This window comes from Tyto alba, unplaced genomic scaffold (genome assembly GCF_018691265.1).
Source record: "Tyto alba isolate M040663 unplaced genomic scaffold, T.alba_DEE_v4.0 Super-Scaffold_28, whole genome shotgun sequence".
In the NCBI taxonomy this organism is placed as follows: domain Eukaryota; kingdom Metazoa; phylum Chordata; class Aves; order Strigiformes; family Tytonidae; genus Tyto; species Tyto alba.
In genome coordinates, this window is record NW_024881302.1 from 17,721,933 (window position 1) to 17,748,386 (window position 26,454).

Consider the following 26,454-nt stretch of genomic DNA (forward strand, 5'->3'; position numbering starts at 1 on the left):
TGTTTTTGTTTTTGTTTTTTCTCAAATGCTTCTGCTGAAAGTTCTTTGGATTTGGGAAGATGGAAAATGTAGCTCCAGAGCCAACACCCAAACCTGGAAGCTATAACCAAGTTCCTGCTCGCAGGGACAGCAGGCGGCTGGCAGGAGCGAGCTGGGGGCAAGGCTGGAGGGGGACCCTGGCAGTGCCAGCTTCGGGGGGTAGCTGGTTCAGGAGTCGGACGAGCCACAGCTCAGTGGAGATACCCCCTCTGGGGTTGAATAAGAGGCATTTAGCAGGAGGAGTGTGTTGAGCTCACCAAAGGCATTTGATAGGTTTCCAAAGGCTGAAGGGAAAAGCGCGGAGCGAGGCAGGGCTGGGGCGGGTGCAGGGCAGGGTGTTGAATAGCAAATAAAGGGCTGGCTGGTGGTCAGGGCTTCAGCTGGGCTGGCTGGCTTGCTTTGGCAGGCTGCTGCAGAAGAGCCTGTGTAAAAACCCTGCGCCGTTAGTAATTGGAAGTGGCAGCAGGGCCAACTTGAGTTGGTCGGAGTCTTTGTGGAGCTGCGTCACTCGGTTCCCAGGAGCAGCCCTGGGAGGATTTCAGTGGGTGTATCCTTGAAGCAGAAGCCGCAGATTCTGCAGCTGGAGTTTCATGCCCCTAAATGGTTGGTTTCCTCCTGGTTACCTGCATGCCAATTTGGGAATTTCCTGAAAGAAAAGCACATATCTAGCTCTCCCCCTGGATGAAGGCTGGGAGCGTTACATCTTAAAAGCTTACAGCCAAGAGAGGGAACTGCAGAGCAGTTCTCAAACCCAGATCTGAGTCATTATACCCACGTTGCTCACTCCATGTGCAGGTCGTGCTCTGCAGCCTTGCTGCAAGGGGAGCAGCAATGTTCCCCTCTCCCGCGCTGCTTACTTGCTGATCCGGCGTCTCAGAGACGCCTCTGGATCTGATAGCAGCTAGATGACATCTCTGAGCTCACGGCTCTGGGTGCCCGTGAACCACTTAGTGCTTGTATGAGTCTGCTAGATAGCACGCAGCAGCTCTGAATTAATTTCTGGAGAGCCAGGCTGGCTGCTGCCCTGGTGACACGGATCTGCTCTGGCTCTACAGAGCGTTTGAAGGTGCAGAGCGTCTTGGATATCTGGCTCTGTCTGGTAATGTAAACCACTGTTTGGTTTGTGTATAGTTTTTTTTTTTTTCTCCGTCTGTAGGATCTGCATTGCAGATGGCTTTTGCTACGCCAAATGAAAGCTTTCCTTGCATGGGGATAATTCCAGAAGCCAAAGCTTACATTCCCTTGCATGCTTCCAATCCGGTAATTATTTCTGAGGCTGTGTTTGTGTGCATCTTCAGTGGTCTCTCTCTTCCAGACTGATGCTGGAAATATGGTAGTGTTTGCAACAGGCTACTGCTGACATGTAAGCACGCTTTCTCAGTGGGGGTACCCAGGCCCAATTTAATGTTCAAGGCATTTGCTTTTTAAAAGGCAAGTCTTCACTGAAGCTTAGCAGATGGAAGGAGAGCTTGTGTGCACGTTTGACTAAACTCGGTGAGTATCTGGCACTCGCATGAGCACTTCCTACGTTCTCATCAGATCTGCTGATCTCCTTATTCATGCAGCATTGCTGCAGTGAAGACTTTCCCTGCTGATCTTGCCTGTTCCTAACCCCGGCTAAACCATCACCGATTAGGGAGACAGCTCATTTGATGGCTGAAGGTAGGACAGATGCTTCTTTGTGTACAGCTGTCGTTCAGGGAGCGGGGGCTGCCATGAATGGGAAATCAAGATTGATTCATGAACAAGAATAAAATCAAAATTGCGCTGATTATGTCTTCTGCATTTTTTTTGCATTGCATCTTACCCTGCTCTAGTGTGTGTGTATATATATATATACACACAATATGTACTGCTTGTTGGGATAAGGAGTTTATAAAGATGAGTGTTAATTCTGCCCCTGAAAGTAGTGAAGACTTGTCATTTTAAAATTTATATCTATGCTTGAAAAAAAGAAATTATCCCCCCTGCTGTTCTTTGTAGATCAGACTTCTCCTCATCCTGGTAGTGCAGAGGGATGCCAGTAGCACCATTACTGTGCTTGTTAAGTTTGGAGTCCATGTGCTCATCGTCTGTGACCCCTTCTGCTAGGGACAGAAGCAGCCAAGCTTTCCTTGGAAGTACCGAACTTGGGGTTTTTTTCTTGAAATAGTGGTACTTTAAGCACTTTTCTTGGAAACCTCTAGGCCTGCCCATGAAAATACGTGAGGGCTGTCTATTGAGTCTGTGTAACTTCCCCTGCTCGCAGGGGATGGGGAATTAGGAGTGTGCACGCTAGTCTGTGGTGGAGGTGAGCTGCTTTGGTGGTGTCCTGTGGTCAAAATGGGCTGAGGTCTCTCTCCATCCCTCTCTTGCAGAGGCATCTCTAACAGGAGAGGGTCAGGTGTATCTTGGGGCACAGAGGCACTCTCCTGTGAGAGTCTGATGCTCCGGGTGTAAGGAGAACAAGGGTGGGATGGAGGTCCTCAGGGTGAGGGCAGGAACGGATGCAGGACTGAGCAGTTGTGAGTCCAGCCCAACTTCCATCCCAAGAGGCTGTTCTGGGTGAGGGCAGGACACAGCAGAAAGCCTCAGGGCAGGTGGCACTGAGGCGTTTGCTCTCTTCCCCCAACCCACATCACGCTACATCTTCGGAGAAGAAAAGTCGGTCTTGTGCTCCCAGGAGCCCCAGAATGCTGCACAGCGTGGGCAGCTGCTAGCCCAGCCTCAAAGGGGCTGCCTCCTCAGATGCCTATTGCCAAACCCTTTGTTATCACACCTCTCGAAGCAGGGGGTCAGCTGTACCTTTGCAGAGGTAGATTGGTTCTCCACACTTGTTTTTAACAGCTGCTCGTGCTCCCGCCGTGGCACCTGCATTGCTGCTGCTGAGCAAACTACTGACTGCAGGGCTGAAAGGGGAGGATGCTCCTCGGCTCGCCCGCAGCCGGCATGGGGCAGGGAGCAGCTTTGCTACCTCCATCAGAGCAGCGGAGAGATGGGAGCTCAGTGCATGGCACTCCCGGTGCACGTGCTTTTATTTCTATTATGGAATACTTTCATACTGGAGAGGATAACACCGAACTGGCTCAACGGGGAGGAGGGATATGTAGTACTTAAAAGCAAAACCAGGAACAAAAACACCACCCACAAAACTATTTATCTCCAGCCGTGCAGCTGCCAGGATTCAGCAAGGTTAAGTGACTACAAACTTTCCCCGCATTAGCGTAAGCTGGGAGATTTGGATGAGTGGAGGTAACTGCTTGTTCCCCTTCAAAGCCGGGGCAGTGGCTGGGGTGGTGGGGAACGAGGAGATGCTCCTCGCCTGTGAAACCTGTCCTGCTGCCAAGCTCTGGAGCAGCGGCGAGCAGAGCTGCACAGCCCACATCGCCCTCAAGCTCTTTTAAGTCACTATTTATTTCTGCTATAATATGCTAGGGAAAGGACTCGGATGCTGATGGTGGAGGGGCACTTCTGGCTCACCATGGCTTTTTTTTTGTTGTTTGCATTTCTCTTTTAATTTATGTAAACGATAGGTTGTATTAATATTTGTAGCTTGGCAGCTGGGTGAAGGGCTCCATCAGGGACGAGGCTGGCCTGCTCGTTGTGCACCATGCCTGAGCAGGGAGCGTGTCTTCCCCAGAACAGCCTGGCAGATGACATGCTGCATTGACCTACTTTTGGGAGAAGCGCAGAAGTGCTGGAGAAACTGTGTCCGTAGGCCTCCTCGCAGCTCTGGGTTCAGAACGGCGGGGAATTACTCAAACATGCTGCTGTAAAACTGCTGCTAAGGCTCAGCAGCCCGCGGGGTCCAGGGGAGTGGGAGATTGGCATGAGCATCTCTCCCGTTTTGAGAATTTTTTTTTTATGAATATATTGAAGCATATGCCAGAGAGTCTTGCTACATCCAGTCACCATCATGGAGTGTAACAGGCTGCAGGTCCAAAAATACACACAGTCTGAGGGAGATCTAGTTCATAGCACTGCAAAGCTGCCCCTCGCTTCCTGCAGCAAGCAGCTGACCTGTGGTGAAATGCCTGAAGCATCACCATTTGTACACAAGTCCTTGCAAGGGGAAAGCATTACTGTGTAGCCAGCTCTCCTGCAAATCACAGCAAATTGCAGAGTGGAGGGATTTCCGTGTATCCCGATGAAGTAAAGAAAAGAAAACTTGTGGTGGCTGCTTAAACCCTCAGACCATAATCCTAAACCTGATAAAGGCAAGCTGGAGTGAGTTTAAAGTGCAAACAAAAGGCTTAAGTTCGCCCAAAAGAAAACTAATTTCTCTGGCAAAGGAGGAGGAAAAACACTGCAGGGACTACCTGTTTTCTTGGGGAGATGGTCAATACAAAAATAGAGAGCCTTGGAGCAATTCTTAGCACGCTCTCTTCTGCGGAGATGATGACTAAAAAGAAAACAAAGGCAACTTCTCTTAGAAAATAGACATTTCTCATCATCCATCTGCTGTCTCAGTATTTCTCCATCATGTTTTATTTTCTTTGTTGGGAGTATGCTGTTTTGTTCCACATCTGCTGCTGCCAATATATTTGGGAGACTGGGCTAGCCTGTGGTTTGGGGAGTGTGTGGGAGGAAGCTGGGCTGGTGGCTCCAAATGGGGGGTCGTAGTGGTGGTGGTGGTTTCGGTCGTGCCTGTTTTGATTTCTCAGGTTTGCATGTTTGCTCTGGAGTGAGGGATTCCCCAGGAAGCTGGAGAGTGTCTCCTTCATCCTCACCAGAAACATCTGGCCAGAAATCAGGTAGGGTTGGCTTCCTGAGCTTAGGTAAAGGAAAGTATGTAGCCCATCATCCTACCTTTGCAAAAGCAGGCAAGCCAGAGTTGTCAGACCATTTCTCGTTAAAAATCCAGTCAATCTGGTGTTATTAATGAAGGGATAATTACTCACCTATGACTTCTGCTCCTCTGGGAGCCCTGCTTGGCTCTGTCACAGCCTGGAGGCTTGTGACTGGGTGGTGAGTGTACCCTTGTGATGCCTTGAGAGATTGATGTGGCAAAAGCTTGTTCCCTCTGAGCGTTTCCTGGTCTCACTCTTAGACAGGAGAAGGCTGTGTGTGATGTGGCTTTGCTGGGAAATTGGTTCTGATTGCAGAGCCGCCGGGTTGGCCTGTGATGGGTGAGCTGCAGGCAGGCTGGCCCTGGTGGGCATCCCCCCTGCAACGAGAGAAACCTTTTCCTGGTGTTCTGGCTGACCACAGCTCGGTTCTTCATCTCAATCCTGTTCTGCCTGTACCAAGCCGTGTCTCCTCCTGCGTTGATGCGTGTGTCTCTCGGATAATCTTTCTCCTTGATGATCACCTTTTCCAAGTGCATATAGTCTGAGTGCTCCTGTCTAACCACTGGGCAGCTTATTTCACCTTCAAATAAGAAAGACTCCTGCTAATGAGGTGACCAGTGCAGAATTTTCCCATTAGAGACCCCCAGGATGGCAGTGTTGGACCACAGTTACCTGTTGCAGCTCAACGCGGGCACAGCAGGATGGCTTCGCTCCCATGTTGCTCTTGCAACTCTGCGAGCAGAGCTGTATTGAGTCAGCGACTTGTGTTCTCCCGTGGCTTCTTCTCTTGCTCCTTTTTGAAGCCTGTTTTGTTTTGCATATAGTTTTATTAATGCGGTTAATAGTTTTAGAGAGGTCAGCATAGATCACGTGGCAACTTCTAATAAAAACGCTCCTGTTGAGGCGGTAGGAACTGGGCACCATGTTTGTAACCTCTCAGCCCCTTGGTTCACTTCTCAGAGATCTTGTACTCTGGATTGAAAAGGTCTAGTGCTTCCCATCCAGTCACGTTCCTCATCTGTCTTCCTTCATCTACAAGAGCAAGCACAAATAATGGCGGCGGATTCTTTTCTAGCCAACAAAACGTTCCCCAAACCTTTGAAAACTGTCCGAATGAGGTTTGATAAGTTTATATCCGTAGTGATTAAGTCAGCTTTTGAATGAAGCTCTGATAATCCCTGCTGGCGCCTGCATTGCGTAGCTTATGGTTTTGGAGTGCTGCATCACGTCACTCATTTATTTGCATTGTCTTAATAACGCAGGAAGGTAGGGCTGTCAACCTGTGGAATGTCTCTGACACCGTCCTCCTCACTTTGGGGAATCTTATGCTGGGAAAAGAATTAAAACCCAATTTTAGAGCACCCTCCTCCATTAATTTGTTTTTGTTTTGTTTTGGTTTTTTTTTTGGGGGGGGGGGGCAGTGTTTCTTTTACAGAAGCCAATTGGAGCAAAAGCACTTTTAAAAAAGTACAGCTCCCTCCTTCAGTGATGCGTGGGACACAGTTTGGCTCATTTTACAAGGGATTTTTTGGCAATGTGGAGAGTTAGGGTGAAAAATGGGGAAGGGTATTCAGTCATGTGAGCCTTAAGGAGCAATTTCCTGTTAATCTGCATAGCTTTCAGGGAACTTTGGAGGACAGGGGCTCCAAACTGCTCTGCTGTGGCCAGCAGCAGGAGGGCAAACTGGCTGCTTGACACTCACTGTAACAGACAGGAAGTTTTTAAGCAACACAACCATCACTTCTAAGAGATGGCTCAGAAGTGTGAAATGCCATGTTGGGAAGAATTCTCCCTGCAGGTGTACTTTAATGTCTCCTCTTACATATTTTCTTTCTCCAGTTTCCCTCAAACTCAGGCTGAGTTTGGGTCAGGACCTAGCCTCTGATCTCAGACTTGCCCACTTTATAAATAATAGCTGTTTAGTTTTTACTAAAACACTAGTTTTGGGGTTTTTTTTAAGTCAGAGCCTTGGCTGGAGTAGAAGGTGTCTGTACAGTTGTTGGCCAGCCTTGCCATTCACCTGTACATGATGTGCTGCCCAAAGGCAGGTGGGGTGGTTCTGATCCAAATCACGTACCAGGGCTCGGTGATTGCTTTGAAAAGGCTTTTAGCATCAGTGTTGCATTAGTTGTCCTCAGCTTGTGGTATGGCTAATGGGGGGGACAGAAATGGCAAGTAGGACCTGCAAGTGCTGAATGCCAAACACTAATGTCTGCATGTTATGATTTGCAAGTGCTGCAGGTGTTGAAAGGGCTTGTTTTAATGCTCGCATCCAGGCCCTGGGTGGTTCTGCAGGCAAGCTGTGCCTCGATTCACACAGGCCGTTGCATTGATAATGATATTTAGCTGTGCTTGAAGGTAAGTACATTGCAAGCATTTCTCCGGCACAGGATTGGAAGCTGTGAGCTGGGGAGGATTGAACTGGTTTTAATGGCTATCTTTATTTCTCCATGTGGGAGCTTTGAGCTGGAGCTGGTGTGGAAGGCTGAAACGCTTCGTGGTGGGATGGTGGCATCCAGCCAGTGCCCCAGTTGATGTGAGCGGGCCAAGAAACTGTTTTGTTTCTGCCTTTATCTGGTATGTCAAAAGCTCTGGTGCATCCGGGCTCCTGAGCCAGGGTTCTCTTTAATTTTATTTTGCTTGCAGGGCCATCATACCTAGGAGCTGCTGCTTGTTTTCTGTGTGCTCCTGCCTGAATCAGGCTGGATGTGGAGCATCTAGAAGAGTTTCTACTTCAGTGTGCTCAAACGCTTGACAGGAGACCGGCCGTTGGAGGTCCCAAAGGTTGAGTCTACATTTAGTGTGCTCTGGGAAGCTAAGTTAAGACGTTCTGTTGTTTGCATAGTTGCATGCACTCTTTCCAGAGGTCCTGCCTCGGTCTCTTCACAGAACAGGGAATAAAGCTGCTGGCTGAAAAATTCAGCTTTGTTTCCCGAAATACAGAGTTGTTGAAAGCAGAAGCTAGACTGGAGATGGAGGACATCAGGAGGTCTCCTCACCAGGGCAGCTTGTGCTATTTTGGAGGCTCAGTCTCTCGAGCCTTTTCTGCTGGCACGTCACAAAGTGGTTCTGAACCACTTGCTGGTGGCCGCAAGCCTGGTCCTTGTTTTCCACACCTCCATCAGTGAGCCTTTGTTCCAGGCTGGCATAAGTCTGGAGGAGTTTGAGCTGGTCTTGATGACTAGTACACACTGAAAAGACATCTCAAATTGCTGAGAATTAAAAATAAGGACCTGTATGTTAAACTCAATGCCAAATCCCATGTGTGTTAGTGGTGGTTTCCTGTCTCTGGTCCATGGCTGCAGTGGAGGCAGCAGTGCTCACCTGGTCTCGGAGGTGAAGGCGGCTGGATTTAAACTTCCAAAAAGCCTTGGATACCTTGAAATTAATTCTTTTTATTATGTCTTTAGATGGGATGTCTAAACAAAGCTCGAGGGCCTGCACTGCGTGAAGAGGATCAAAAGGAATGTGTGATAAGTACCAATCCGTGAGCAGTGATATTCAGGAAACAAAGGGCTGCTAATGCGCATTAGCCGAGAGGGGCTTGGATGAGGGTTGTGTAAGCAACCTCAATTCTGACACTGCCTCCTTGGGAGCCCGAGCCTGCCGCTCAGTTATTTCGTTGTGTAATTTTTGCTTGTAAAATGCTAGTTTTCAGTAAGTGCTCCTGGCCCGTAGAGAAAGCTGCTCTTTCCTGCTCTGATCAGTGCTAGCACTTTGTGCGTAAGCATCAGATTATACCTGTACTCCTGGATCACTTACGGAAAGCAAAAGGGTGGATGGCTGGGCTGGTGCTGGCTTTGTCCTTCAGGGACTAACAACTCGTGGGTGCTTGAGCTTTGATGAAGGTGTAAGACCCTGAACTGCCTCTGGAAATGCTGGACGGTGGCTTCCCCTCTGTCTCCTTGTTCTGGATGCAAGGTCCTCCTAAACGCCTGTAACTTTAATACTTTTTTGCCACCTTGTTTTCAAGCAGTGTGCCTAGTAAGGGAGTTCAGCTTCTATCAGTTGTTCTCTCAAGCCAACCATAACTTTGTCTTGTGTTTTTTGGGGTCTTGTGCCATTCATGCAGGTTCCTAGCCTTACTCCCGTGTTGAATAATTCAAGTCTGTTAGCTGTGCATAATCCATACTATTTGAATCACTTTGAGTTTGTGGCTCTGTGGCTTGCAGCGGTATGTACAGTGTGTGTTGGCAGATGACTTAAATACTTCTGAAAGGCTCTGTTTTTCTAGGTCATTCCTATATGAAGCTGATAAAACTTTCTCTGTTTCTGACCTGTGTGTCACTACTGTACCCACAGCTCTTCACTCAAGGTGCCTTTTCACTGAAATCCTGTCTTCTGAAAGCAGTCCTTAGAATCTATTTCAGGAGCCTTCTGTACCCCGGGACTTCTGTTCCTGTAGCTCTGTGCTCTGTTGCATTTCTTGAAAAGCCCAGGCTATGATTGCACATCCAAGCCCTTTTGAAGCACAGCGATTCTCCTGTCAGCACAGCAAGACAGCGAAGGGTGCATCTCTGCCTGCTGCAGGTGCTCAGCACACATTAACCCCCACGAAAAGCCCAGGACCTGTCCTGCTCGTTCCCGAGCTGTGTGTATGCGCTACGTCCAGGAGAAACCCCCGTGCAGCTGTGTCTCTGCAGTGAGCAGTGCTGCTCCTCGGAGTTGGCCACTGGCTCTAGAGGCTTGAAGGATACCGGACAGAGGTTGCCCTTGGCTTGCAGTTGGTGTAAAAGATGAGAGTGAATGCTCCCATCAGTGGGAGAGCACGAAGATTTGGACAGAGATGGTCTTTGTCAGAAGCTTTACACAGTGTTTGGACAGTGATTTTTTTATGAAACGCTGGGAGGAATGAAGGCATCTCCAGAAGAGAGGGAGGCGCAGGTTTTAGTGTGGAGGTATAAGCCAGCAAGAAGCAGGGCAGCACTGGGGAACAGAGAAAATCAATTGTGTGGGAGAAAAAGTGCTGGGGCTGACTGGTCAGAGCTGGACTCACAGCAAAACTTGTATGGTGGCAAATCTCCCTCTCTCAAGGGAGTGGTGTGGTCGATGCGATGAGCTTAGAAGGTGGTGATCTCAGCGGGGTTTGGATGAGCACATGCTGGGAAAGAAGAACCTTCAAGGCAGGGATAGGAAAAGATGTCAAAAGGATACTGCAGGTGCCTCATAGTATGCTTAATTTGATTTTTACATATTCTGGTGTTTTGTTTTGTTTTGGTTTTTTTTCCAAATTCGCTTGAGCTTTACTGGATGATACAGTATACATGCCTGCTCTTACTTGTTACAATTACTTCTGTAAATTCTATATCAGCTGCATTACCCTGATACAACAGTGCTGCCACAATAGTTCAATTAAAGCTTTATCCAGATGCCTGGTACCGTGCCCACATATTCCAGTCAAATAAATTAGCGCAATTAATTTGGGAAAAAAGACCTAGCATATAGCTTATAGCCTCTTTGTGGGGAGATTGTTGGGCAGTAAGGCTCCCTGGAGGGTCTCTTGGAGCCTGATTTGTAGCTTTGAGATTTTTGGCTGCGCATGGATGTAATAGGACTAGCAGTGGGAGTGATGGATAGAGCTGAAACCACCGGAGAAGCTGGTTGCGGACACAGGTGTGAGGACAAAAGGCAGCCCCTAATGACGTCAGCAAAAGCTGTGATTTTGAGCAGTGTTGGAAAGAGGTGACTCCTGGTGTGCTAACCACATCGACCCTCGAAGAGGAGGAAGGAAAGAGGTCAAGTGAAATCAGGGATGAGTGTAAGAGATGAAAGCATGCTTTCTGCTGTGAGAGGCATGGAGAAGGGTATGTAAAGGGGAGTAGAGGGATTTCACTTCGAGACGCAAGCGGGAGAGCAGAGGGAATTTGAGCATTTGTTCTCTCCACGTGCTGCTGGAGCAGGGTTGTGCAGGGCTGTTGCTGGTGGCCCACAGCCATCCATCCTCCTGCGCTGTTAGTGGTGCGGTGGGGGAGAAGGGCCAGCAGAGCCCTCCGCCTCTCGCCATGGGCCTCTCGGCACCTGGAGCACGGTGCTCTTCACGTGGGGAGTGCCACTTGAGAAGCAAAGGTCTCTTGGGGTTTTTTTGGCTCTTTTGGACAGGAATTTGAAAGCTTACTGCAGCCTGTTGTGCTGGAAGACTTGCAAGCAAGCTCTCCATGGCAACTCTCCCTATACACAAAGCACCATATGGCTTTTTCGAAGGGGGAGGGACTGAATTGAGCAGAAAAGCCAATCTTTGTTGGTAGTGGTGTTTGTCTTTTGCTCTCTGATGTGGAGCATGGAGAGGTGGAAAGATGGAGTGCTGTCTCCTGGCCATGGCTTCTGCCGGCCACGCCACCAGCAAGGGTACAGGTGACCTCTCAAATGGGCTTTCCTTGCTTTTTATAGTGGAGCTTGCTGTAAAAATAAACCCTGCCTGTGCAGAGACCCCCTCTTTGGGCTGGGTGCTGTGCAGGAAGGTTGGAGCAACCACTCTCGTGTTCACCCCGACACCAAGAAGTGCCTGAAGAGCTGGGAAGGCTCCAGGAGTGCTCAGTTGGAGCTGTACAGGAGGCAGCTGATGTCAGGGAGCTGTTTGTGCGTGGTCTGCCCACCCTTTATACCCCTGCTTCCAAAGGGAGCTGGAAGCCTTCACTTGACTGTAAACTCTCCCTTGTCAAGTCCCTTTGGAAGGAATGAGCAGAATAAATATCTTTATCTGTGTTTGTAGAAAAGCAAGAAGCTTTCATGTGTCTATTTGGAGGGGGAGGAAAAGAAATGATACGGGAATAAGCAGAAGGGAGCAGCCTGTGCCTGGCTCCACCACCTTTGGGGTGCTCTGCGGTTCCCAGGGCTGCCCTGGGATGCCACCAGGAGCACTGGAGATGGTTTTGCAGGGTGGGCACTGCTAAGGCTGGCTGGGTTGCCCGGCCATGCCCAGCAGAAGCGTGCGAGCAGGCAGCTGGATGCACTGGCAGCTGTTTGGCCGGGGTCCTGCTGCTGTCGGCTCAGGGATTCAGATGGGCTGCAGATGAAGCATCTGTGCTGGGCCAGGGCCTGCTCGGAGGCTGCGGAGAGCAGAGCTGTCCCCAGGGCTCATGCTGGGTGGGACATGGCGCAGGGCAGAGCCCTGGCCAGGCAGGGGACCAGGGCACTGTGCCTGCAGCCTGTGTCCCCATGAGCTGATCCGGCTCTTCGCGTGCTCCCGGGCACATCCCAGCCACCTCTCTGGAGATGGGCATCGCCTGCCTGCCGTGGCCTGTAGTCAGAAAGAGACGTGGCTGGCTGTCCCCTCTGGTTCGATGATGTGACGTGGATTGCCTTTGAGGAGCACTGTTTGGTTTTCCCAGAAATGGGGAGAGGCTTCTCTCGGCGAGACCCACTCCCAGGTGCTCCCATGGCTTCGCAGCAAGCAGGTCACTGTCCCCGTCCCCTCGGTCCTCCCTGCTGTCATCAAGGAGGCTCTCAAATCCCAGAATAGCAACAGGGATAACTAACGGGAAAACTCCCGACTGTAGGCTCAGACCCACGGGTGGAGCTGTGCGGGTGGGGACAGGGTAACGTTTGAGGAGAGGGGGAATACAGCCTTAAGTGCTAAACCCATTAGTTAGAGTAGGAGGTGGCCTGAGTCTGCCTTGGGCTGCAGCGTTTTCCCGTGCACCTGGCTGCCTTGCTCAGGGTTACAGGCAGGAGCCCTGGCAAGCGGGGAGAGCAGTGGGGATATTAAAGTTATAAATTGTGAGCAAGAGCACCTTTCATCTGCTGAAGCCATGGACGCTGCCGAGTGCCTACTGTAGATCACAGCATCATATGCTGGTTTCTGGAAAACCATTTTGGCTTATGCCTGGTTTTGATTTACAGTCTAACCCCTGGGAGTCCCAGACCCAGGTTAGGGGAGGGCTTGTTTCTTGGTGCCATGTGCTCAGCTTCTCCCACCCCCCATGGGCTACCTGTACCCATCGGGTTGGTGGCTCCAGTATCTCCTGGCTGTGTTTGCATTCAATGGTCAGCTCATAGAGCTACTGGGGTTTGTTTGGATGGGGGGGTGTTGCTGCAAGCCTGACTCCTTACTCCGTCCTGTGCCCTAATCCCTTGGCTTCATACTAGATGTACGGATCCCTTGATGAAAAATGGCCTTTCTTGATATCTGGAGGTGGACCCAAAGCGGGAGCCCTGGCTGTGACTGTGCAGGGAATATACCCTTCGAGGGGGCCTGCGTACGATCCCGGCAGGGGGGCTGTGCTGCTCAGCTGCAGCAAAACGGCACACGACTGAACGTGCCCCTTCGGTTTGGGCTCGAGCCTGGATGCTGTTTGAACTGGCTGCTCTGCCAGCCTGCTGGGAAGCCACCAGCCTGAAGGACGCAGAAAGCAGACCCCGCTTCGTAGCTCTGCTCTCATCATCTGCCTCAAGCAGCCGTAAAAGGAAAGCCTGTCCCTCCCCAAATCCGGGCGATCACCGAGCTGCCCAAGGAGCACTGACATTATGACCCCCTCTGCCCGGCCAAGTTTATCAACATCAGACAAACCTAGTGCCGCAATGTTTGCAGCTCCAAGGCATGTGGTTTTGAGCCTGCTATTTATTTTGGGACTGCAGCATCTGATCTTGATTTGGTGTTTCCAGCCTGTGATCTAGGTCGTGTGCTGGATCAGGCGTTAGCTGTTGCTTGAGGGAACACAGGGGATTTACGCTCCCTTCCTTGGTCGAAGGGCTTGGAGAAGTGCCGCTCAGCTCTGCTGCGGATGGGGGTTTTGGGGTGGGAGGAGTAATTTATTTTTCTTTTTAAAGAAATCTTGTGGAAAACCTCCTATTTTCCTGTCCCCCTGTGAGGATGGCTCCTGATGTGGCTGGCCACGGGAGGAGCAGTAGATGATAAAAGCTTCAGCGCAGCCTGCTTTCTCTGCGGTTCCCATGGTAGTTGGCTGTCACACATAGATCTAATGTATTCCCTGCCCACAGCAGGATTAAAGCCTTCTGGGAGAAGAATAAGAGGATGCAGGAAACAGGGATAAGGAAGAAACCAGGAAAAGGAATGGAGACCATGGCAGGGTAGGGATAAATCCAGGTGCTAGCCCCATCGGAGCAGCGAGGGGCCTCGCGGGACCTCTGCCAGGGAGCAGCTGTCCCAGTTGCCTTCCACCCGAGATGGTGGTGGGATGCCTGGAAGCAGAGGTCCTTTCTGAAAGCTGAAGGCACCGGTGCGTGCAAAAGGAGTTCCTGTCCTGCTGCTGTCATGTCTCCCGAAGATGTCCTTCGCTTCAGGGTGGAGGTTTTCTTTTGGTGATTCTCTTTCCTCTTTTATTTTTCTTTGCAGATCCTGACAGCCAGTTGTATGATATGGGATATACCCCTGAGGAGGAAGCTCCGGCCTGTCCTGATGAGTTTGATGACTTTGTCACGTTTGAGGCAAGTATGAGCACTGTTAGCTCCTGCAATACCAGCTGTACACAGTGTGAGACTTGAGCATGGAGGGTTTGGCTGGGGGAGAAGAGCATTTGCTGTGATACAGGGCTCAGGGATGCTTAACACGTAGTAAAAACGAATTCTTTAACCTGTGGGTGACTGGCCCAGAGAATTTGCCCAAGCATTTAGTGCTGTTTAAGTTAAAATTGGTGTTAAAGCAGAAACCCACAGCTAGTGCTGTCTGAGCTTGCAGAACTGCCAGAGCATGGTGTCCTGGGTGAAAGAGGGAGACCCTTTTTGCGGTGAAGCACTAACAGTGTGGGAAAGGTGCCTGCTGCTGTTGTGTTTGTCTTATTGCTGGAGTTTCTGAGGTTAGAGAACCTGAGCCTGATTTTGGGATGTACCGGCCAAAAGTATACCTGAGAGTAGCAGAGGTGGTTGGGCATCGACGCTCGATGCTGTTTGGCCAGTAAAAGGCAGGGCAGAAGACAAAAACATAGATTTATTTTCTCTATTCTTGGGCTTGATCAAGGATGCTTATCTGATATGTTTGTTTTTTTCCTGTTGTTAAAGTTATAGCCTCCATCCCTGGGTTCCCTTCTGTATGCCTTACCACAGGAGCACACTGCAGTGATGTCCTGTATCTGCTCTCCCCAGCTAGAAAAGAGGCTGCTGCTACAGTGACCTGTTGTCTGTGTTTATGGCCTTTTGGGCTTCGCTTGGTAGGCTTCCTCCATTCCTGCTCCATGCCTCCCAGCCTGGAGCAGAAGGTGCTGCAGGTGCCTTCAGAGCAAAGGGCTGGCTGGCTCCCTTGTCCCACCTGGGGACTGAATAGCTTCCACCTGCTTTTCCTTTTCCAACCATTCCTCTTCAGGTTTTTGACTCTCGTGTCTTGGAAACTCTGGATGTTTTTCTCAGAGAAATTGTTACCTGTAAAGAGACTCCCAGCCTCCTTTATATTTGCATGCAAATATACATCTTTGCTTTGTATAGTCTATAATATGTTATTTTGGCCTTATGACTTCTTGATACAAGGCTCAAGCTATTCTTTTGAGTTTCCTAATGATAAACTGGATGTTGGACAGCTGGTCTTCCCTGTGTTAGTGAGAAGCACAGGTCCATCACTTAAGGTGGCTAGAAGCTCTCACTTTGACTGATGCTTGACAGTTGACCAGGTCATCATCCCATTTCCCAGCCCAGCGCGGGTTTTCTCTTGGGCTGGTTTGCTGGCTCCCATTTTCAATCGAGTCAATGGGCTTGCACTGTCACCCTGAGCAGGTCGCTTTTTCCCTTAGGACTGCTTGGATGAACACAGCCTTAAGAGCACGTGATCCTGGGTTCCTCCCCCAGAAGCCCTTCAGGGACGTGTTGATTATTAGATTATTTTTCCTTTTTGAAATACAGTCACAAAAGCCAGTGATAGCTGGGTAGAAGGCATAGAAGGCAGCAGAAAGGGAGGTGGGTTTTCATATTCTTTCTCTGTCCGGTACAAGGTCACAAATGTGCTTTTTAACCGCTGGACTGAGCGGTTTGGAGGCTGTGACAGTGTGTCGCAGTGCTCATGCAGTCAGGGGCTTTCGTTTTTTGCTCCTCAGACCTGCGTCAAGGGACAATCTTCTGAGATTCAGAGCAGGGATGTTTTCTAAGGGCTAATTTAGCATAGATGAGCTCTGTCAGCGCTACAAGCTATTCTGGGCAGGAATACCAACAAGCCGGGTGTGTGCCCCGCTGGGATGAAATAGTTCTGCTGCTGGGCCATCATTTCCTTGAAACGACAAGGTGACCCAAAGGGAAAAGGTGATGATTCCTGAAATCTCCCTTTCAGAAAGATGTAAATGAATTCTTACACTGAATTCAGGGTAACTGTCTAAAGATCAGAGCTCTGTTGGTGTCTATGTTTAATATGCTGGGGAAGAATTACCTTTGTTGTCTTGGATACATGATTCGAAATAATTTCGAGCCTGCAAGGATTTTGTAGAGGTTCAGCAAATGAGAACATGATCGAGAAATACCACTCAGCGTTGTGAGTGTAAAAATAAATTGGTGTCTTGGGGCGCGTGTTTTTTTGTTCTCGTTCAGCTGAGCAGTGAGCTTCCAATGCACGTTTTATTCCACATGTCCTATAGTGCTATACCTTGGAAAGCTGGAGCTGTTTCAGGGAGGGCGGGGGGGGGATGAGAGAAGCCGTTGTACCAAGCAACCTGCTGGGAGCAGCAAATGAGTGTTTTTCACCAGAGCACTGTGCTGCCCTGCCTGGCAGAGCTGTCTGCTGGGGGGGGGGGGGGGGGCTCTGGCAAGTCCTTCTTTGTTAGGTGCAGCAGGCAGCTGCTCTGGAAATGGTTAAGACAGAAAACAGAATAAATGGGGTTTTTTCCCAATATATATTCCATCTTGCTTGGATTCACCTGGAAGAGAGGAGGAGGAAAAAGCACCCTTCCAAAAGTCCAGGTGTTGCCTTTCTTCCAAGTAGACCTCCCACGCCACCAAAAAACAGTTTGTATTCTCAGATGTCCCCATTTCAGATCTGGGAAGATGGTGCCCAGCGAACACGCAGCTCTAAAACTTGACGTTCCATGGGACCACCAGGCAGCCAAACACTCTCTTTAATGCGACAGCTTCTTTCTCAGCCCCCAGAAACACAGTTGATGGACTTCAGACACTGGATGTGCCCCTCTTGCTTTGGCAGGGCCGTGGGGTGAAGGAGCACAGCTAGCTTTTCTCTTCTCATCAGAGGATGTTTGAAAGGTGAGCTGAAGGAGAGGTGCTGCGTTTGCTGTGTTGTGGTACTGAGAGTAATCGTGGTTACTGGATCGGGAGTATTGGCTGTTTTCCCCCTTAAACAGCACAAAATCACAGTGATTTGAGTGCTTGGCTCTTACAAGTGTTGGGGCCTTGACAGAGAGCTTTTCACCTAAATGGTTGTTCAAACAAGTGTAAACAAGTGCTTTGAGCAGTCTAAATGAAAATGTCTTCTCTTTGTTAATAAGGTTGCTCTTGGTGACTCATCCTCTTCTGGTGGCTGTCATCAGAGGGAGCTGAACATCTGTGGAAAACCCTAAGTACCCGGTATCCGTGTCTTTCAGTGAATGTTTGCTCTACAGCGAGAGGAACCAACACTTTGCATCTTCCACTGTGGCTGTCAAAGCCTCTCAAAAGGGACAAGATCTGAACTTTGACACCTCACGCAGGGACCTTAATGATGTCAGATAGTTCCACAGTTCAGCCGCTTGTGTGGCTCCTGATGTGGTGCGGAGCTTCTGGCTCCTGTTGCACCTTGCCAGGTCTGTCCAGCAGACACCTCTGTCTTAAAACTTGGTTCCAAAGAGGATTTCTGGCCGCATGGCTCTCCTAAGGCAGCAGCTGGCAGGGGATTGGAAACCCAGGAGCCTGAGTTCCTGCAGAGACGTGGCTTCTTGTGCGCCCAGCTGTGCTTGCAGGGGGCTCATCGCAGTCCCCAGCACTCTGCTGGCACGCTTGCAAGAGGGATCTCATCCCCTGTACGCCCGCTCCGGCGCAGGGAGAGCAGCACCTTGCCGGGGCTACCTGCCTGCAGCCCCAGGTAGCGTGTTTCCGAGGTAGAAGTGTGGTGATTGCAGGGCAGCTGGATGACAATCTTCCTGCTATCTACTTCTGAAGGGAAACATCACCAAAAAAAAATAATGACAGTGATTTGGTCTACCCTGCTTTGTAAAAGCTATTTAAAGGGAGCTTGAAGTCTTTCTGCCCAGACACCTAAGTCCTCGCCTGTCTTCCCCCAGGCTGGGCTAGTGCAGCTTTTGCTGCTGACTAACTGGAAGGTAGGAGTTATCCTCACCTCCCTTGCAAACTCCCATGAAGCTCATGACTCAATTCTGAGGTACATGGACTTGTTTGCAGTGCTCTGCAGAGGGGAAAGGTGAATTTGGAGTTAGCTTTCCAGGTACCTGCTGGGCCTTGCCGTAGGACAAGGGCTCTCTGCCTAGACTCCTGGGATAAGCCCACTTGAGCACTGCAGAGCAGCTGATTCTTCCAAAATGAAAGCAAGCCACAAAAATTCGGTGTGCTGCTGGAGTTACACTGGGATTGGGCACGGAGATGTGTAACCTTAGGGTGGCTGGAGGAGAGGCAGAGCCTTTGCAAGGCTGTTTTCTGTAAAGACTGACCCCGGAGCACAATAAATAGCACAAAGGCTGATTTTTAGCCGTGGGAACTTGTGCTTTGGGCTGACAAGGTGATAGGGAGGCCCTTTTTGAGATCTGCAAAGGAGGTCAGCTGAAACTCCTGCAGGTGAGAGGCGCGGGGCCAGGCTGTGCGGTGCTGTGCACCTTGCGCAGGGCTGTTGCCATCTGCTGGGCAGCTGCCGTGGTTCCTCTCAGTAGCAGCCAGGAAAATGCATCACATTGAGCTGTGCACAGCCACAAGAGGGGAATTTTGCTTTCTCGCAACAGCAGCGCTAACCAGACATGCAGCAACACTCCCTAGGCATGCACACAGGCACTCTGCGCAAGCCTTATTCCCCTTGGCATGTCCCCTCTGGCTAAATGTTCAGTACCAACTCATACAGCACAGTAAGCGTGGACCTGGGGAGTAAAATAGTCATTGGTGAGGTCCCACACCTAGTTTTGTGCCTACTGGAAGGAGGGGGATGCTCCTGGCTCTCTCTAGCCTGCCTGTCCGCAGGCACAGCTGGCAGCTGCTGAAAGAACTGTTGCCTCTGTTAAAGTTGTAATTTCTTTCCACGTGGAACAATTGAATTTAATGCTTCTTGAAGGGCAAAAATCAGCGAGGCAGTTTAAACCCACGTTGCTGGATTTCTCCAGCTGCTCAGCGTTTCTGCAGAGGGGACCAAAGACTTGCAGGATTCCAGCGGTGCGCCGGTAAGACAGAAGCTGTTGCTGAGAGTGCAGGGGGTACCACAGCTTGGGTGTGCAAAATCTGTTCCCTGGAGGCATCAGCTATCATTCTCTGTGGCTTGTGTTTTGCAATGAGCCCATGCGGGCTGCCTATAGACTTGTTGACTCTTTTCCTGATAGCCCAGTGGACCTACCGAGCTCTGCTTTCTTATTACAGACTCCCCAAGAAAATATTTTCCCTCCCCTAAGGCAGCGAGCTGTGCCTGGTGAGCAGAGTATTTAAAGTATGTGTTTTCTGCCCTGGTGGTGGACCTCGCTTTGCAATCCTCAGCAGTTTACGTGAGGTTTTTCCTCCTCAGCCTCTCCATACCACTGTTACCAGCAGATTCGTGTCTGGTAGAGGTCAGGCAGTCTGAAAAGACGGGGTTAAGCTTTGCAGCCTTCAAAAGCAACCTGCCTCCCAGCTGCCTGCGGGGCTCGGGGGGGTTCAGCTCGCCAGCTCTGCTGGGGACCCCGTGGGCTGCTCCCTGACTAGCCAAATGCAGGTATGAAGGTCTGTGGTCCTCTGCCACGCCGGCCCTGCTGGTACCACCGCAGCGGCGGTGGGGATGGGAAGGACGGGGATGAAACAGCAGCATGTGAAGACTGCACCGCTTCACCGCTCGGCTCAGGCTTTCTTTACCAGTGCTGTTCCCATGTCTGGAAGAGCTGGCCTCAATGGGCTTCTGGTGACAGGGCTGACCCTTGAAAGCATCATCGTGTCTGAATGAAGGAAAATCACAAAGCATTCTCCAAGTTGGCTGCTGGAATTGGTGTTGATTTTGTCATAAACAGCCGCTGCACTCCTAATCTTACAGGTGGCCAGAACTGCAGGGCTGTGAAACATGACGGGTGCAGTTTGATGTCTGTTCATCTGCCTGTCCCTTGGGGAAGCATGCAGAGCCCTGAGCAGTGTCCTCACTGTCCCCAAAGCCTTTCTGCTTCCCTACACGGAGAGGGAGCTGCCCATCCCGTTCACATGTGCAGAGCACACTTTGGCGGCAAAGGAGTGAACAGTCTGTATTATCTTTGTATTGATACATACACACAAGAAAATCCAGTAATTAAATTACTAAAACTGCTGGTCTGGACTCTAAAATCAGTCTGTGGTGACAACTTGGCAACAAAAAGCCTGAAAATACTAAGGAAATTCATATATTAGACAGACTCAGTACTGCTTAGAGGAAAGGATAGGAGTGTAAATCAGGCACGAATATCCCTGAGGGCAGGACTCTGGTTCAGGGTGATGGTGGGCAATTTCTTTGCTGGTCAGAAAACATTCTCATTGGAGTGATTGCCTTGCACAAAAGAGGTTGGAAGGAGTTTGGAAAACAAAGCCTTATCTTGAAGTGCAAGCACAGTGCATGGGACCGGGAAAGGTGGGAGCTGGGCTGCAGCGTGCCGGGCAGGCTGGGGCGCAGGGACACGGCAGCATCAGGAGGCAAAGCGGGGAGCGAAGGTGTCTCCGTCAGAGTTTGAAAAGTAAAACTGGCAGTGGTTGGGGTCTCCTGATTGGTTTTGCTGTAGGGATACCTGACTTTGGGCTCCTCACAGCGGTGCCAGACCTGCGCTGAGGTCTTGCAGCACATGCAGAAGAGCTGGGAGAGCAAAAGGGCTGCGACCTGCTCAGCTAGGAAGCAGATCTGGACAGAGCAAGGAGAGCTCGGGTTAAAGCGTAACTCCCGTGCTGCTGGGCTCGTTAGCAGGAGTCCTTGCTGGTTTTGGACTCGGCACAGAAGGTCAGCTGGTTATCAAGGTGCAAGATGCTTCCAGTCTGTGTTGCAGCGTCCTGCTCAGGACACTGTGCTGCAGGAAGGATGTGGCCCAGAGGAGAGCAAAGATAACCCGGAGAAAATGTGATTTGTGACGGTAATGGAAGGAAACAAGTTTGTTTTTTTTTTTTTTACGCTAGACGGTCATGACTACGGGAGTTTGAGACTTGAAATATGTGAAATTTCTGTAGAGAGGAAACAGAAAAACAGACAAAACCTTCAAAACTTCTGGGTTTGAGCAGTGCATTGCAAACCATGCACTGTCGAGGACTTTGTACACCGGTGGCTGCTGTGGGGAAGGGGGGGAGGATCCTGTGGATCGGGTCACCCGGCGGCGCTGGTTCTGGTGGGGCTCCTGTGTTTGCAGAAAGCAGCTGCCTGGGTGAGGGCAATGCAGAGCTGGGGCAGCAGTGGGGTTGGTGTGTTTGTAAACTCAGTTAGCACCCGTGACCAAACCACCAGTCCTCCTTTGTGGTCAGTATAGCTATCAGGTATCATAGATTGCTGTCTGAGTCACCCAAACGGTGATTGCAATTGTTTGCCAGTAGCAAAGTGCTCCTGATCTTCCCCTAGTGAGCAAGGCAAGCTTTATTCATTTTTCTCTTTGTGGCTATAAGGAAGGAATTTGTCCTAAATACTCACCAGAAATATCAGGAAGGATGAAATAAGCTTTGGAAGCCTCTCTAGGTCTTCTTCAAAATTAACCTTTTTAATTGGCGATGGCTTCATGGGGAAAGAAAGTGCATGCACCTGGAGCGTGGGGCTGGCTGTTGCGTGGGGCTTCGAAGGCGTGCTTTTATTTTGGTATTCCCGTGGCGAGGAGGGCTGCAGTCACACGGCAGGGAAGGGTGCATTAGCTCGCCTCTCCTTATCGAGGAGGCCGGGAACAAAAGGCGCTCTGTTCGGCGCCGAGCCGGTAAGCCTCGCGCCCGGCGTCTCCTGGACTTTGCTTCCCTCCTGCCTTGCAGAAGCAGCCGGCAGCTCCTGGTGGTGCACGCTCCTGGAGCTGGATTTCATTTGGGCGAGGAGGCCATGTGCCCACAGGTGGGTTTTGAGTGCTAACGTGAAATGAGGAAGGATTGGGTTTCTAGAGGGAGGCAGGTCTGTGGCCCCCGGGACCGCTCTGAGCCCTGGAGGTGCCAGGAAGAAGCAGGGTGGGCATCCACCCGACTCGGCCGCTTGCTGTTTTCTTTCTGAGTACGTTGGCATGTGCAACGTATTTAGGAATGGTCTTTACTCCTTACAGCCTACGGGGTGTGTGCACATGATGGTATCTTCATAGTCCTCTCTGCCTGGGTCTTCTTGGGGAGTTGGACTGGGAGGGACGGTGGCTGCAGGCTTTCGGAGTGCTGAGGATAGTTCTGGTGTCTTGTGAGTTTGTTTTTTGATATTTTTAGGGAGGGTGTGGGGGGGCGGGGGTGATTTCAGTTTGCCCCAACAGATGCAGTGTGGTTCTGTTGCCCAGCCTTGAGGGGTATCACTGAGTGTAGCGGCCTCAGAATCCAACTTCAGGGGCTGTGTTGTGAAAGTTGCCTTCACCCTCGGCTGAGCACAGGCTCCCTGGCTTCTCTGAGAAGTGAACATTGCCCAGATAAGTGAGAAAAGGCAAATATTGTGGCCGAGAAGTCAGTGCCTTGCTGCTGGTGATGGTCCCCGGTGTGGGATTGCTTGGTGGTGGTACAGGTTTCTGGCTACTGGTGCCCAGAGGCTGAGCTGCTGTGGGGCATAACGGGGCTTTGAGGGTGCGGTTGTATTAATGCAGACTCCGGTGGGGACAATAAACAGAACTTACTTCCCTTCTCCCTGGCTTTAAATTGATTTCAAACCAATTTAAGCACAGGTTGCCTGCCGTGAGACGGGGCAGGCGTATGTCCCCAGCAGGCTGATGCCGCAGCACGGTTAGCCGGGCTGCCTCTGCGGCGTAGGATGCTGGGCTGTGGGGATGCTCTTCACCTCTCCTTTGGGATGGAGCCTGCCCCGGGGCTGTGGTGTGCGGGTCTCCGGGCGTTCACAGGGCTGGCCTTGGCCCGGCTCCAGACAGAACAGCGTTCCCAGCCTGGTGCTGGCACTGGTGCCCTGGCCGCGGTCAGCAGGCAAGGGTGTCCTTGGAGTCTGGTTTTTGTAGCTGGTCCGTCTGTCCTGTGTGCAGTCAGAGCTGGCATTCATCATAAATAAGTTCGCGTTTGCTGGGAAAACAGAGTTGTTTTTCCTTTTCCTCTCCCCTCACTTCCTCTCCTGAGTTTCTGAGTGTTTGGGGCCAAGGACAGCAGAACTCCGGGACGCTGTGACGACTCTGGGGACCAGCCCTGCAGAAAATGCCTGGGAGCCAGACTTTGCCCTCCTCTCCAAGGCAACACCTCGCTTCTGTCCATCACAGAAGAAAGCTTGCAGGTGACTCCCAGTACTCTTGTTTCTTCTTCTTGTACTCCCAATGGCTTTTTTAATCAAAAAAGTGCTGTTTTTACAGCACTCTACAACATTTAGTCAAACGGTCTTTACTCAAGGAATCGACGAACTGCTGCTGGATAAGTCTCCTAAAGGTGGTTCATCGTCTCGCCAGTTTTATCAGGACATGTTACATTGCCCTGATGATGATTTCATCTATTTCCTTTTAGAAGCAGGAGGGCTCACTGCCAGGCTTTCAAATCCCCGGCGTTTTGCAGGGCACCTTTGAACAGGCAGAGGCGTGCCCGGGTGGCCAGTGTCATGCTCAGCCAGGGCAAACAGGTCTGGCACCGGGGCAAATACCTCGCGGAGGAGTTGGAGTCAGGGGTGGGAACTTCAGTTGAACCATGATGCTGTTTCGGTTCAGTGTGCGTGCACGTGTCCCAGTTTTGAGGTCTGAGGTTTACCCGAAGCATCTAAGGGTGTGTTTTAATTGATTAAAAACTTAAAATACACTGATACTGGTGAAACCAACCCCGTTCTGAATGTGGTGGGGGTGTTGCTGGTGAGTCCCCTGGGGCGCTTGTAGCTGAGCCGGGCTATGGCAAGCACACGGATGTCTTTAAGTGTATCATTGGGTTTTTTAATCTGGAAAAAGTGTTTACTTTCTGCCTGTCCTCAGAAAGGCAAACTTGGCTGAGTGGGAGATGTGGCAGGGGGGTTTAAAGGGTCAGTGCACAAACCTGCTGCTCCTGAGGCCATAGAAAAGAGCTTTCTGCCACCTGCAGCTGCACCTTTGCCCAGGGCACAGGGGCTTGGTTTTGCTTTGCTTGCTCAGGCATTTGTTAATATCTTACCTAAGTCCCCTTGTTTTGCCTATCTTCTCCTTGCATCTTTTCTTGAGGTTTAGTTACTTAATATGTGATGAAATGTAAAGCAAAGTCCTCCACGCTTATGCTCCGGAGAAGAACTTTGTTGACAGTTTCAACTGCCTCTTAACTCATTGACTGTGTAAGTTTAATTTTAATAGGGCTCTTGCATTTGAAATCTCATCTAGGCTAGTATTACAAGAGAAAAAATTTTCGCCTTTGCTAAATACAAAGAAAATTTGCAAATCGTGTTACAGGTAACCTTTTTGTTTTATTCATTAAAAAAAAAATAAAAAATTGCACATCCCTGGTGTGGCTGAAGGAAGATCATTAATGTGCTGTTCTGGTGGGTACTTCTAGGTCTAAAGGGTTGTTCCCTCATTTAGCCTGTCCGCACTGGTATTTCTCATCAGTAAGATGTTTTGTAACAACTTGATAGATCTAACTAAGGGGACTGATGCCCTGAGCTGTTCAGCTCCTGCTTATGCTTCATGTTGAGAGGGTCAGCAACGGTAACTACAACAGAGTGGTTTTAAATCAAATTACTTGTGGGTTGGAGTGTTCTGGTTTTGAGGTTTTTTTTTGTTTTTTTTTTTGTTTTTTTTCTTTGCAATAGTTGTGTTTACTTTGCACTTATAATATTTCAATGTATACTTAAATTTAAGCTTTTCCAGTGGGAAAGTTGGAGGGGTTTTTTGTATTGCAAAAAAAAAAAAAAAAAAAAAACCAAACCCCCAAACCAAAACCTCAGCAGCATTTAATTTGGAGTCTGCAAGCAGAGTTATTTCCAGTTTGCCATGAAATCTCTTTCAGACAGGCAAAAACTATCCCTCTGAATCATGCAGATGTGGATGGCTGCTGTCATCTCCTGGGTCCCTGCTGCTTCCCACCCGGCAGAGCCGTGCTGGTCCCACACGAGGCGTCCTCGCTGCTGCGAGTGCTGGGGACGTGGGGTGCGGGCTGGAGATGGGGCTTTTTTTCCCCCCAGAGCAAAACATAATCAGTGCTGCAACACAACATCGTCCCATACGCTGAAACCTGGCTTCTCCTAAACTTGGTGTGCGCTGCAAACCGCTTGCAAAAGCTCTTGAATTGCCCGAGCACGCCTTCCTCTGGAGGCTGGGCAGCTGCCGGGCTCGGCTCGGGGACGGTGTGATGTCCTCGCGTGCCCGTGAGCAAGCTGGCAGACCAAGCCTCCACTTCCAAATCTTCCTCCTCCTCCTGCCCGAGTGTTAAGAGCCTGGCTGGTGTTTCTAGGAAGTGCAGTATAAATCCAGTAAAGCAAGTGCCCAGCTTTAGGTATAGAAGTAGTCTTGCTGGATTTTATGCTTTTTAAAGTGGGTGGGGGCTTTAGGAGACTTTTGTTTTTATCTCTAAGGCTAGTGAAAGCCGACCTCTCCTCTGCTAGGGATGACATTTGCCACAGCAGCCTCTTCTCTGAATCGAGTTCACTTGAACAACCCCATCTTCTCCTGATGCTGACTTTAGACTCCGGTTTTGTAAAAGTTTGTCATATTTAACTTCAGGGTGGTGCCCTAGAGAGATGCTGGTGTCCGTAGGTCAGCGTGGGTCTGCGACAGCTGAGCCAGGCTTCCAGGAGGGGCTCGTGTCTTGTCGTGTCTCCATCCATCATCCAGCCGAGTGTGCTCGGCTGGCCCAGGGGCTGATGAGAGCTCTCCCAGGGAGCAAAGCCAGGGTGTCGACTCGGTCGCTGCCCTCTGATCCTCAGTGTCCGTGTAGAACAGGAACCGCTGTTGAGCAGTTCTCCATCCATCCCTTCAGGGTTTTCAGAGCACCTACGCGAGTTCTGGCTATCCCTTTTTGGCCTTGCATGTGTTGAGGCAGCCTGGGAATCCGTGGGTGAAACAAAAAATGAGGCGTTGGTTGTGCCTTGAGCCACTTTGTGCCAGTGAAAGTTGCAGAAGTTCTTTGAGGTGTGGAGTATTTACCCGAAAGAGGAGGATCAGGCTGGTGAGAGCACTGTTTGTGAAGTCTAGGTAACGTGATGGCAGTGGGATATTTGTCTCTCTTGTCTGGTGCTCTCCTGCTGTACAAATATGGCACGTGCCCTAAAAGCGGCCCTTCTACCGGAGGGCAACGTCTGCAGCAATGAGCAGGAATCTTCCACCCTGCCGTGTACATACCCTGCTTTGAATGGGCAGCTTTCATTCAGAAAGGTCGCAAGGACAGTATGTCTGTGTGTTTTATTTCCAGCTGCTTTGAGAAATCTTATTTTCTTGAAAATCCTTGGAAAAAGCAACTAAAGGCTGCTCTGTGCTCTCTGGCAGAGGAAGAGGGGTGTTTGCTTCGGTGTTGGTGCCTGCATTCAAAATGCTGCTGCTTTGCCCTGCTGCTGTGCTAGAGGGAG

The 26,454-nt window shown here is 50.3% G+C and overlaps 1 protein-coding gene across 5 annotated transcripts in view; it reads left to right on the forward strand.

The window, feature by feature from the left end:
* The window catches only part of RAB11FIP3 (RAB11 family interacting protein 3), a 79,579-nt gene that overhangs the window by 25,529 nt on the left and 27,596 nt on the right, over positions 1 to 26,454 (forward strand). For 2 of the 5 annotated variants that reach the window (XM_042798567.1, XM_042798569.1), the window contains exons 3-4: positions 4,683 to 4,772; positions 14,101 to 14,192. In XM_042798567.1, the coding sequence (XP_042654501.1) occupies positions 4,683 to 4,772; positions 14,101 to 14,192 (182 nt within the window). Of the gene's footprint in view, positions 1 to 4,682; positions 4,773 to 14,100; positions 14,193 to 22,984; positions 23,224 to 26,454 lie in introns of those variants that run through there. The other 3 variants (XM_042798568.1, XM_042798570.1, XM_032995384.2) reach the window with 2 other exon arrangements.